Genomic DNA, 13908 nt, shown 5'->3' on the forward strand with positions numbered 1-13908 from the left:
CCATGAGCTCTTTGTTTGAGGCATTTATTACGATGAGTTCCCTCGAGGAGACATTGTAGCAAAGGTTTGAAAATAAACCAGTTTGATTCAGTACTGTTTGATCATTTTAATATTGGTATTCTTACGGGGCAAATAATTCTCAATAGGGTCCACCTCTTTATGAAAGCAACAACAACAAAATTCCAGGGACTTCATTGTGTATATTTGAATGTTTAGTTAAAATCAAATCTTTATGCGTCGCCAGACCCTGGTAGATATAGGCAAGGGATGAGATGTGGAACGTAGCGTTAGCGGAGACTTGGGCGTTGTGTCAGGAGGTCTGTGGAAGTAGACTAAGTGTAAGCCTAGCAGACAACAGTGGCAAGAAGTCACTGCATTCCATAACCTCATATGGAATGAGTGATTACAGTCAACACCCCCACTATCCGGGACACTCCTTTGCATCGTTCATACTGGGATGGGTCAAGAAGAGCTGGTCAGTGACTTTAACCCTTCCTCAGCGGTCAGCGGTCAGTCCTTGACCATGTATGCTAGCCTCATCAATATTAGGAAACATAGGCATGTATAAAGGTCTTGTAAGAGACTGTGTTATCATGATCAGCTGAGATCATTGCTATTTTTTAATATTGTATGGTATGTGCTGCTACTCTGCTACTGCCTCTGTGTGGCAGATGCATAAGAGATTGAGTACAATACCTTGCCAAATATCTCTGTCTGTCATAAGTATTTGCATATCAGCTTATTCATTCGCAATATCTTGTGCAATGGATACCTTTATAAATGTACTGTATGTAGTTCAGAGGTCTTTGTAAATTGTATGGGCAACATCGTCTTTAGGACAGGGAAGGCAAGGACAAATGTAAAGTTGTATTCATGAATAAACAAAAAAATCCTAATGATATGTTGTAGGCCTACATAATGAAGATGGAATAATTTGTACGGTTACTGGTACATTGATATAGGTTTGAAGGAGTCTGTTAGTGTTAGTGAATACATTGCAAATATGATGTAGGAATTCTTTTGATCAATAGATTAAATATGGTCAGTTTGACCCTATCCAGTGACCATTGATAACCACACAATGAAACACTCTGACAGTACAATAGGATTGTGGGTTTTGACTTGATTGGATTTCTGGCTTGGCACTTATGGAATTTACTTGGTTAAACCCTCTGGCCACTCATGAGTGTTTATATAGCTCTTGTAAAATCCTGATTAACTTCTCAAAAAAAAATAAAATAAAAGCTCATCCACTGTATAGTAGGGTTACTTTCCTTTAAAGTCAAGCAATATATAATGACAACAAAACATAAAACATTTACACAAAATTTGATTAATTTATAACAAACAGAAATCAGATACATGTGTAGATATCAATTCTTGAATCAAGTTATTTCTGTTGCACATAAAATTGACAAATTGCCCATCATTGACATAAATGAACACACATTATTCAGTTTATTAGCCATGATGAAAATCTTTGGTATGCAGTCTCAGGAGCCTGTGATTTTTATCAGTGCTATTGGACTCAGAACACGGAATAATTTGTTTTTATTGACATTGCTGATGGGAAATTTGTCAATTGTGATTTTGATCATGTACGCTGTACTTGAACAGATATAGATTTGTAATTGATTATCCAGTAAAATTAACATCTTGTGGTTACCTTTAATTTAGTATTCTTTCCACATTTAGAAGTATTGGAAAAGTAGATTTATAGTGTACACATTTTTGCGAAGCCCATTTTGTGCTAACATTAAAAAACTAGTGTGAAAATAAAAGTGAGCAAATATATTTGAAATATGCAATAATGCCTTGTATGTTTTATTTTTGCTGATAATGAAAATATGACATTTATTTCACTTGACTGTGCATGTAGAAATTACACAGAAAATGTCCCCTTTTACGGTAGTCTGGTAGTTTACATCGTGTGTAGATCATCTGATTGTATGAACCAAAGAATATCTTGGAAAGGTGGATGATACCACATTTCATCAAACTTTGCCTCTGTGTACCATAATCATGGTTGGTGCTCAAGATTGGCTGATTTATCTGAATGTTTTCACAGCAAAAGGAGACTGGTTTTCTTCATGGGGTAACCCTTCCCTTTATAAAGATCTGATAGCGTAAGCACAGGATATTGGTCTGACTATTATTGGTCTTCTTTCACTGCCTGCCAGGATATACTGTAAAACATGATATATTCGCGGTTTGAATTTTTCGCGAATTGGAGCTGACAGCCTTTTTCGTGGCATGAAATTTTCGCAAAGTGCTACTGGCGTTCAATGCATACCATTTTGGGTAATAGTGTAAACAAGGACTTTCACGTGCATTTTAATTTCGCGAATCTTAGCTCTCGTGAAATTCGTGAAATTAAAGTGCATGCGAAAATTCCTCGTTTTACAGTATCCAGGGAGGTGGATATAGGGTCCTATATCCCTGGTTATCTGAAAACCAAGACTGGGGTAAAACAAGCTGGAATCAAATTTCCCCCTTGGCGAATTGTGCATTGAAGCGTACGCTTATCGCTGATGTTCAACTCCAGTCAAGCTTCGATGACTGTCTGTTTACTGACAGACTTAGTATGAAGAGATCAGTAATAAAGCTGTACACAGTCGGATTCCTATATAATATCCCAGTCGGACCAGCCTTACTGTCGCATTGTATCCCTTCACTACCCGGCTTATAAATCCAAAGTAAACAGTATATTTTTGGCTTTGCAGGATGTTGGTTTTAGAATGCTCTGAACAGCACCAGCATAAATCCAAAGATTGCATGACACTGAGCCAGTCGGTGTGATGTCGGGTTAAAGTATCAGTGATATCATATCATAGGATTGAAAGTCATGGCATACTTGGTACCCTTTAAATGCAAACAGTCACAGCTGGTTGATGTGTAATTTGATTCATTTAGGTCAGGGAGAAAGCAGAGGGAGGGGTAGTGGAAGGGGGTGGGGAATGGAAGAGGTGGGGAATGAGGAAAGGGGAAAGGAAGAAAGGGGGGAGGAGAAACAGGATGGGGAGGACAGAATGGGGTGGGGCAGGAGAGAGTTGATGGGATAGGAGGAATGTGGGTAGGGAGGTAAAATGGGATGAGGGGGCAAAGCATATGGGGTGGGGAAGGAGGAATGGAGGATGACGAATGAAGCAAGGGGGTTGGGAAGGAAGATGGGGGAGGATAGAGGATATGGGATGGGGATGGGGCAGAAAGCAACAGGATGGGAATAGTGACAAGGGGGGGGGGCAGGGAAGGCTGTGGGGCTGGGGTGGGATATATGGATGGGGAAGGGGGAGTAGGGAAGGTGGCATTGGGGTAGGAAGGAAGAAGATGTCGGTAGGGAATATTCGTGGGGAAGGTGGAACAGGGTTTAGGGAATGGGAGGGGGAGGGGGGAGGCTTGTGCTGTGGATACAGAATGTATATCTTCCTGTGTCCTCTATGGGATGGACATTGGCCATATGAAACTTTGAATACTTTGTCAGTGAATGGAGATAACAGACAGCGGTGATGGCTTTACCACCCAGGGTCTCAGCTTTAGCTTGTGTCTATTAGTTTTAATTGAAAGTACTTAGCTCACTAATATACAGACACATAGCTAGCCTGGTGCAAGCATTAGACTGCCATGTCATGGACTGCTCGTAACAAATCCTGCTTAACATGGCAGACCAAACACTGTATACCACACACACACAGGATCAAACTATGTTATGATGTGCACCCTGATCAAGCCACATCTATATCATACAATGTACGCTAAGGTCATACACTGTGTTTGCTTAACATTCTGTAAATTTGCTCCATGGAAAGGGTGCATAACTTACTGCAAGACCTTGTACAGTTTGTATTTCCTTTATAGGCTGAGCATTATGACAAAGTGCAACTTCACATTTTTGACCCATGTCACTTGATGTAGCATTATTATTATGCTTGTGGTTAGAACTGAAATTTGGTGTCAGTGAATAAAAGTAATATCAGAGACTCTATCCCCACTTATCTCCTGTAGGACAATTAAGTTCACCAAAATTGGGATTGAGTGAATGCAGCAATAATAGTAAAAGAAAGCAGTGAAAGTTTGAGGAAAATTGGACAATCTTTTATGGCAGCTCTTGATGGATAAGAAGACTACAGTAGTTGTGACTTCACTGCAGGACAATGAATAAAAGAAAATATAAACAAAATTCAACATATTTTCATATTCTAGCAAAATGAAAGAACACTTGACTTAAATATTTCTGTAACAAGTTGAGGGAATGTGCACTTTTCATGAAAAAAAAATAAATTTGGTTGAATTCTCAATATTTTTGTCCTGTCGTGATGTCGCAAACTGTAGTAGTCTTCTCATCCTGCGATGGCGGCATGAAACTTTCAGAATTCACCATTTTGAACGGATTGTCTGATTCTACTCAAACTTCACTGATGTGTTATACTAGCATTGCTGCAATCACCCAATCCACACATGTATTTGGGTGATCTTGTCCTTTAAATAGGACATTCTCCTGCCCGACAAGCAAACGTCAGAGACTCCCACCCAAAGCACCTTCTGATCTAGAGATTCTCCCGCCTGAAACCCCTAGCAAACTCCAAGTTGATGTGTGCGAAGCGCAAAGTTCCTAGGGTTCTAGATGCTCTCTGGTGCTATAAAGGCTTATTTTTTTCAACATACAATAGAAATATGTAAGAAATCCTTTCCAACAGGAGACACAGAGCCAGGGCGGGAGAAATTAAATCTCAAGCGGGAGAACGGGAGATTTTGCAAAAATGGGTTTTCGGCGGGAGATCTTCCGTCGAAAACGGGAGGGTTGGAGTCTCTGAAATGTACCTCAGGAGTGCAAAGTGTGAAGTCCCTTCCAGCCATGATCTGAAAGCTCCAGGGCTGTACAATGTATGCTCTCTGGTGATATCTTACCCTTATCTTTGAACGTTATGGCAAAAATGAGGTTTGTCGGGGGAAAGCTAAATATTTTTTTTTTAAGGAGGGAAGAATAATTATTATACATCTTAAGCGAGAGACACATACATGTAGTTAGAGCCGGAGAAACGCAAGCTTGAGAGTGGGAGATGTTGAATAGAACATGGCCTCAACCGGAAGATCTCCCGCTAAAAGCTGGAAAGGTAGAGTCTGTAAGATATCTTTTTTTTTTGTAGTTGAGGAAGCTCCCATCAGAATGCTTACTTTGATTTTTTTGAAAGGAATTCATGTGATGTGATGTAAATTGAAAAATCGTAATGTTTGCTTTCTTCATGTCAATATTCTATTTTGCTTTACTCCGTGCATACATCAAACACTCCATTCCTACTTTATAAAAATCTATCCTCCCTCTAGAGAGCATGTTGTGTATGAAGATTGCATCCAAACTTGAAATATCCTAAATCCAGCTGACATAAAGATAGATTCCGTGCCAGGACTGTCAAATAAATGTTGGTTTAGTTTGATGGGATGGGAGAGTGAGGCTGACAAGCAGAGTAGGTATGGAATGAGTTTGGTGAGGATATCTAGGATGGAGAATGTTTCCTGGGGTCAAGAGGTCATTACCATGGTATTGGATATTATGTATGTACTTGAGGTCAAAGGTTAGTGTCTGAAATATCTTTTTTAGTAAATGTTGTATTGTGTTGGGTTATAAAATTGTCAGTTGGATAGCTGAGAATAATGAATACTCTTATTTTAATGAATTTACTTTGAATACTACTTCATGATAATGAATGGTTGTATTTAATTGAAAGTTTGGATTGTTTATTACAAGAAATGGTAGGGATATTCTGGAGAGTTGTAATTCATAATATGTGTTGTTAGAATGGATCGTTGGAGAGTTGATAATAATGAATGTTTTTCTAATGTATAGTTTGGATTATATATTTCTCTACCAAGTTGTCTCAGCTAGTGATACTGACTTACATGGTTTTCTAATGGATAGTTACTGGATAACCTTTTCTCTGTAGGTTTCCCAGCTAGTGATAATGAATGGTTTTCTAATGGATTGTTTGGATATCTTTCTCTCCCTTATAAGTGTCTCAGCTAGTTGATAATGAATGGTTTTGTAATGGATAGTTTGGATATCTTTCTCTCCCCAGGTTTCTCAGCTGGTGATCCTACATGAAGAAGCCCAAGATGGCAACGCTATGCCGGATCTCTCCAGACCAGTCATGGCTGTCAGTGCTGCTGTACAGAATCTTGTCAAGGTTAGTATGTCCTCATGACACTACACTAACACTACACACATAACATACACTGACACTCCATAGTCTACACAACCCTACACCAACAATACATACAATTTTCCGAGAGCCAAGATTCACAAAATTAAAGTGCATGTGAAAATTCTTCTCTATCATGTTCTAATGCATTGGATGCCAGTGGCAATTTGTGAAAATTTCATGCAGTGAAAAATGCTGTCTTCTCCAATTCGCAGAAATTTCATGCTGCAAACATATCTTACTTGGCAGAATGAAAAGCACAGCATAGATTCCATTATCTGTCATTGTCATGGTAACATCTGTTTGTTTGTGTCTAGGTTGGCAAGGATACAGCGGAGTCCACTCAAGACAAGATTTTGAGGCAAGAGATGCCTCCAGCTTTCCAGAAAGTGGAGGAGTCCGCCCATCAGCTCTCCCAGGCTGCCTTGACCCTCAAGAGTGATCCATTCAGCTCTGAAGCTAGGAAGATTCTTATTGATGGGGCGAGGGGTAGGTTGAGTGACTTTAGTTCCGTTCACACGCAATTCCTAAACTTTTAAGTTCAGGTCAAAAACTTAACTCTCAATGATTAGCTTGTAGTTTAGCACCTTGTGGACGCACTTGAAAGAACAAGCAATCTTAAAGTTTAGTTGATGATTATAGAAACCAAGAGACATCTTAGGGTTTACGCTCTCTCTATGAGTCAGAGGGGTATCCACTCGTAGTTTTTGCTCCATGTGGACACAATAGTCGATGAGCTTGTGAGTTAGCAAGAACCTCGAGTCTCGTTCGCTGCGCTATTTTGTATGGGCACAAAGTCATCTAGCAAAGACTCTGCACTTCTGTTATAATCATCGAGTTGGGCTCGCTCGTAAGCTGTAACTTAAGGTTTAGGTGTGCTTGTGAACGCGCGTCTAGAATTTACGAGTGGAGCTAATCATTGACAGTTAAGTTTTCAACCTAGACTTCAAGTTTGGCAACTGTGTGTGAACATAACTACTCCTAACCTGTTGAAGACCAGTCGCCCAGAGTACTCCGGCAGGTATCTGGGGGAAATGTGTGCTATGGAAAAATCAGCTCATCCTGAAGGGGTTAATGGAACTTTGGTTTTACTGGTGGGAAACAAATTCGTGGAAGAAAGTTTTATTTCACATGATTGGAGATGCGAAGCAACTTAGTTCCTGTATTCCGACATACTTTCAACTGATTAAATGAATGAATAAATGAATGAATAAACGAATGAATAAATAAATAAATAGATAGATAAATAAATAGATAAATAAATGAATAAATAAATACATAGATAAATAAACCTGGAACAACAGGCATTCAGGGGATACCGTCAAACTTGATTAAAAAGCAGAACCCATAAAAAGAGGCATTTAATGGAGGGTGGTGATAAGAACCAATAAAGCTAGATTTAGAAGTATATAGAACCTTGCACAAAAAAAGGAAAGAAAAAAGAAGTGAAGCAGTTTAAAGATGATAGTGATACCAAACAGTAGAACTTGATTTCATCTACTGTAAAAGTGGATATTTTCGCGTGACTAATTTTTCGCGCTTGGCCGGGTCGGAAGAGTTTCGCGTGTTTTTAATTCCGCGGAATCAAGACATCACGCACAGGCACATATGGCAAGCAAAAATATTCGCGTGCTTTTATTTTCGCGCTAGTTTCTGGTTGCGCGAAATGCGCGAAAATTTGAACACCGCGAAAATTTCCACTTTTACAGTACTCTCCAGATGCCCATTACACATCTCAAGGGATGCGGAGGCCGGGGCATTTTTCTCTGTTGCTCCTTGCCTGTGGAACTCCCTCCATGATGATCTTTTCTCTGTGAAATTGGGGGGGGGGGGGGGGGCACATTGTGCCCCCTATATAACTTTTTTATTATTTGATGTATCATCGTCATATTTGGCACATGGATAGAGTAAATCATACTCTACATGACCGTACATTTGAATTTTCTAAAGGTTACCCATGGAGGGCGCTATTTACCAAAATATAAAGAAATACATGAGAAATATGCTAAAAACATTATTTTTCTGTATAATTTCTTTATCCCCATTATATATGTCTTATTATACATCAATCATTTTCATATTTGCCACAAATGATATGCAAGTGGAATCTTATTATTTGTTATGGTTAAAATTTCTCAAGGTCACCACATGGGGGTGCTATTCATACCAACATTAAGAAGTACATTTTGAGACCTGAGATGAAATGTTTGGGATGGGTACATGCAGGTATGACATTTCATATTTGCATAATAGTGGAATTTTGAGACTGCAATTTGATAATATGATAAACTAATGATATTAGAGGCATAACTTGGGTGAAGGAATCAAAATAACACAAAAAAAGAAGGGCAATCTTTAGAAAATATTATTGCTTTCAGTTATCTCTATTATATCTATTGTTTCATGCCTTTGTCACATAAACACTAAATAATAAGAAAAACTTTCCAGGACCATATTTACTTCAAATGTTGCTCCTTCAACAAATTTCAGCCAAGAAACACCCATTTTATACACTGTAATGCTGTTAAATGAAATGGGAACAGAAAAAAGATGCAAAATCTGACTGACATGGTTGTCAGTTTATGGTTGCCATGGCAACCAGCAACATCAAATATAGCTAAATTATACATCAAAATGTTTGCAATAAGATTTTAGGAAAAGTCACCAAATTTGGTTGAAATCGGATGAAGGGCTAAGGAGTGGCAAATGAAAATCTGGTAGGGGGGCACAATGTGCCCCCCCCCCCCCCCTTGGGCTTTGTAGGGTTTTTAAGACCATTGAGGATCCATGATGGGTTGGCAACCTGTGAATGAAAGAGATAAATAAAAATCAACTTTAAAAAAGACCAGGAACAGCACAAGTGAGCGATAGCATGTTTACAGTGTCTCTCACTCACAATCTCAATGATATGGTGGGAATATATGCTGCCAGTATACAAATGATGCACAGGACAGAGTGGAATCAGTGAGAATTGGATGCACGAGAGTAACTTTGGAACTGTTTTAGACTGTACCAAAGTTAAACGAGAGCATCCAATTGAGTGTATGAATATAAGAACGACCCAAGTCCAATTTTTGGCCAAATTCAGTTTGACATGGGAAATTGTAGCTTATGCATGGACTCATCTTGTGTGTAAATGATAGATCCTAATTACCCCCGGAAGTGCCTGAAATGAATGAGTTAAATCTTATGTTAATGTAAGAATGAAGGACTTGGGTCATTCTTACATTCATATAATAGCGCCCTCTCTCATCCTTCTCCCATCTCTATAGCAGAATATCATGTATATGAATCAAAGAACGACCCAAGTCCATATGAATCAAAGAACGACCCAAGTCCACCACACAAAATGGCCTCTCCACAATTAATGTAAATGTTAATTGTCATAATAATATATGTTCTAATTTGTATATACAATGTTGCCTTTCCATCACAGTTAAATAGAATATTATTGGACAAACAAAAAAGATATGAAGTTTTTTTTAGTTTACTCGAAATGATCCTCCATGGACTTGGGTCGTTCTTATATTCATATACTCAATTCTCACTGATCCACGAAATAGGCCTGTGCAGCACTCTTGTTATAAAAAGGGCCCGTAAATTCATGAAATACAACAATTTTCCCCATCATGCATCCGGTTCACCTACAACACTATACAAGACTTGAGCCATGCGTTTGGATTTTACTTGATGCCCGGCTCAGTGTTGATCATTAAAAATGGATGCATGATAATTGACCAATCAGATTGCAGAGATTCTAAAGCCCATTTTATAATGAATATTGATACGTGGCTCACAACCAATGAGATGACAGAAGTTTCTCAACCTGGTCTACAAAACTATATGATGTGTGATGTATACTATATGTCGGATTTTGCTCAGGGAAACAAATGGCATGAAACACGTCCCACTTGGATATTGTTAATCAATTAATTCATGTGCCACTTTCGGACAAGCAGTTTTTTGCAGCTTTTTTTTTCTCTTTTCCTGCAATTGATTCATCAAACACACTTTGTGTATAAAATGCAAAATGTCATTTGTGCAATAGGCTTGTCAATACAACTATATTTATGTACTTGTAAACACATTCTTGAAAAATAGTGCAGTGAGATATAAGATAAGAATAAATAGCAATGCCTTCATATTGCGCCATGTATCAAGTTAAACTATTACAAGGTGTTTTGTGCCGCAGGAGGAGGAGAAGGAATCTGATACACTACAGGCAATATAACAATCTTGGGTCAACTATGTACTTTATGCTGGATGTTTATGTTCCTTGTAAACTGGAAGCCAAGCTGTTTGTATGCTTTAAACCTCAAGCCGTGTATCAAGTGTTTGATAGTGAATGTAACAGGATTCCTAAGAGTTTTAATTTCATAAGTAGGCACATCCTGAAAGTGATATGGACTCTCTGTGAAGTTTAAAAATACAGTTCCAGGAATAGATCTGATGATTTTTTTTCTTTCATTATAAATGGAACCAGGCAGTCAATAGAGCAGCCCAGTCTACACTTTAAAGGAAATTATTTTGATACGTCAAAAGGTTCACAATGATACCCCTTTCAGGTAATCGCGGTTCAATTATCCGCATCCAAATAATGCGGATGAAATAATCAAAATCGCGTTCATATATCCCATGAAGTGCGCACTACTTTTACGAGCGCCCGTTCATATAACGGTGCGAAAGACGGGAGTATTTGTAATGGTTACTGCGCACGCCTCTATAATGACGTAATGTTTCCGGTGATATATACTCACGTGTATGCACAGCTCTCGCTCAAGCTCAGCAATCAGCGGTTGTGCGGGAAATCGAGTGACCTTTGACCGAACTGTGGAATGTTAGTGCGCATAAGTCATAAAACGCGTTCATGTATTCTCGATCAACTCCTCATGCTGCAATAATGCGCATAATAGCAGCATCAAAATAATGCACACTTTTTTACTCCTCTCCCGTTGATGTAATCAAATTTTACGACTTATTGCTCCTATTATCCACATCCACGATTACCTGAAAGGGGTATGAGATAGAGGGAGAATTTTAGAATTAAGGGGTTTTTGTTTTATTTCTTTTTCATTTCTGTTTTGCTTTGCAGAGAGATAGTAGTTACAGAGAGATTTTGTGTTTTGTTTGAATTTTGTTTTGCTGTTATTCTCCTTGAGAAAGATTGTACACTCAATCTGTATTAGAACACCAAGTGACAAAGAGGGAAGTAGCCTTGGATTTAAATCCTTGGTTTCACTTGGTGTTTACTTGGTGTTCATTTGGTGTTTACTTGGTGTTCATGATACTACAGATCTATCAAATAACCCTATTCATGGAGAATAACTGCAAAAAAGAACAAAACATTGAAACAGAAAGTAGTGACATGACCCGAGTCCTGATTCACTAAGCTCTAGAATCCTCAGTTTGATTCCACTAAGCCATTTAGGATCAGACGGTCCTCAGAAGTAAGGGACTGTTTCATTTTGCCATTTGGGAACAATATCTCGCACTTATCTTCCCATGTTTTATAATACTTAACACCTTGAATTTCATGATTCACTAAGCTCAAGAATCAATCCTCAGTTTGATTACACTTATCTGTTTAAAATCATTCAGTCATCAGAATCTGATTAAAAATTATTTAGTCGTCAGAAGTAAGGAACTGTTTCATTTCGCCATTTGGGAACAATATCTTCCACCCAACTTCTCATGTTTTAGAATACATCTTGAATGTCTGTGAATATCCTTATTAGATTTGATCTGAATCTGTCCCAACTTTATTTTCATGATTAGGCTCAATATTGTTCACATGTTGGTGAAATAAGGCCCTGATGTGAACACAGATTTTATTTCTTGTGTTCCTTTTGGCAGGAATTCTGGGAGGCACGTCAGACCTGCTGCTCTGCTTCGACCAATCAGAAGTGAGGAAGATCCTGGCTGTGGCTAAGGGTGTCATGGAGTATTTGGCTGTCTCTGAGGTCGTTGACATCTTGGAGGACCTGGTCACCTTCGTCAAGGTCAGATATCAATAGATGAGTTTTAGTGTTTCCATGGTAATGTGATGCACAAATTACGCCTACCCTCAAGTTTTGACAGTGATTTGGTGCAGTCAGTACTGCATCTGCCTCTCAGTCCAAATGACAAGGGTTTGATTCCAGAGTCTACCCTCTGGTAAATGGCAAAAAATGCTCTGTTCCTCTGATATGGAGGTCCCCTGTGTGAGCTGTTAACGACTCATGCACGTAAAAGATCTCACTTTATTTATTCATCAAAAAGAGCAGTGTGCTATTAAAGTGGGTGAAGTGGTCCACCTATCTGTAATGTACCTGTAAAAGAAAATATGTGAAAGATGCTTCTGGTGGTTCTCCCCAGGGCCCCATTTCATAAAAGGTGTTAGTAAAGCAACTCTCTGCTGGATTGACAACTTCCGATAGCAACAGCCAATCAGTGAGGGGATTCGTGTTGTTACCATGACATTTGCCACTCCAACAAGAGTTGCTATCATATCAGCTTTTTATGAAATAGAACCCTGATGATTAGCAGTAGTCAGCAAATGGTAATGACCGGGCACTTTGGGAATCAGGTGCCTCTGAATGTTCTTTGCAGTTATACTCTGCCGTATACTGTAAAAGTGGTTTCTTTCGCATACAGATACTCTCGCGGTTTCCATCGGTGCCGACTTTTTTGCGCATTTTTAAATTCGCGGTCCGCAAAATCTGTGAATTCACAGTCGGCAAAAACTGTTTTATTTTGCACACGAAAACCCACACTATAATCCAATTATTATTTTATTTATCAAATAGAAATTAAACTTAAATGCAGGCTTACCTGAAACCCTGTCTCTCAAGTACTTTATAACATGCGTGTACCTACATTGTGCAGTATCGCTGTGTGTGTTGACCATCAATACACTCAATGCGCGGAATCTTCGTGTGTGCATGTGCGCAATAGTGTTGTAACAAGTGCCGAGTTCAAATCATTTCCTTGCGTGGTTGATTTCGCGCGACTTCAAAACATTTTCGCGTGATGTTAAATTCGCGGTTCAACCTCAAAGCGCGAAAAGCGCGAAGATAAAATCAAAAGAGAAAACCGAAAGAAACCACTTTTACAGTACTGTTCATCATCATTATCATCATCACGTTGTTTGTATTTCTTTAAGTAGCCAATTACAACGTACTGTATGATGAAAAACAAAACAAAACAAAACAAAACCCAATGATATTCTTCATGGTTTCAATCTTATAATACTTTCATCATTTGGACTGGCTAGGTCTCTATCTAATCTTAAAGGGACTGTACAGTACTGGTTGAGGTAGGGATTCATGTTTTGAACATTCCTAAGTGAGATAATGAAAAGCCTCTTATGAAATATGAAAGAGCATGTAATTTTAAGAAGGATTCAACGTTTATTTGATGAAAATTGGTTTTCAAATGGCTGAGATATCCAAAAAAGTGCTATAATAAAAGGCGACATGCCCCAACTTTATTAGGATCTCTTTGTTTCACTTTGTTTTTGGATATCTCAGCCATTTCAAAACCGATTTTCATCAAATAAACTTTTGATACCCCTTAGAACTGCATGCTCTTTGACATCTCATAGAGTGGTTTCTGAATATCTCGCAAAACGTTAAAAGCTAAATCTACACCTCGACCAGAACTGTACACACCCTTTAACTCTGAGAAGACTAGTACTGAGTGTACTCGGGCAAGTGTCTGTAGGAAATGCTTGTAA

General features: G+C 38.7%; 1 protein-coding gene across 3 annotated transcripts in view; it reads left to right on the forward strand.

Moving 5' to 3' along the window:
• LOC139739221 (vinculin-like) overlaps window positions 1-13908 on the forward strand; it is a 78894-nt gene that overhangs the window by 16280 nt on the left and 48706 nt on the right. For all 3 annotated transcript variants that reach the window (XM_071649839.1, XM_071649838.1, XM_071649840.1), the window contains exons 2-4: window positions 6072-6179; window positions 6512-6683; window positions 12048-12193. In XM_071649839.1, the coding sequence (XP_071505940.1) occupies window positions 6072-6179; window positions 6512-6683; window positions 12048-12193 (426 nt within the window). The remainder of the gene's footprint in view (window positions 1-6071; window positions 6180-6511; window positions 6684-12047; window positions 12194-13908) is intronic.

The sequence above is a fragment of the Diadema antillarum genome, unplaced genomic scaffold (assembly GCF_040938485.1).
Source record: "Diadema antillarum isolate AM-2024a unplaced genomic scaffold, OU_Dant_1.0 seq00000791_RagTag, whole genome shotgun sequence".
In the NCBI taxonomy this organism is placed as follows: Eukaryota; Metazoa; Echinodermata; class Echinoidea; order Diadematoida; family Diadematidae; genus Diadema; species Diadema antillarum.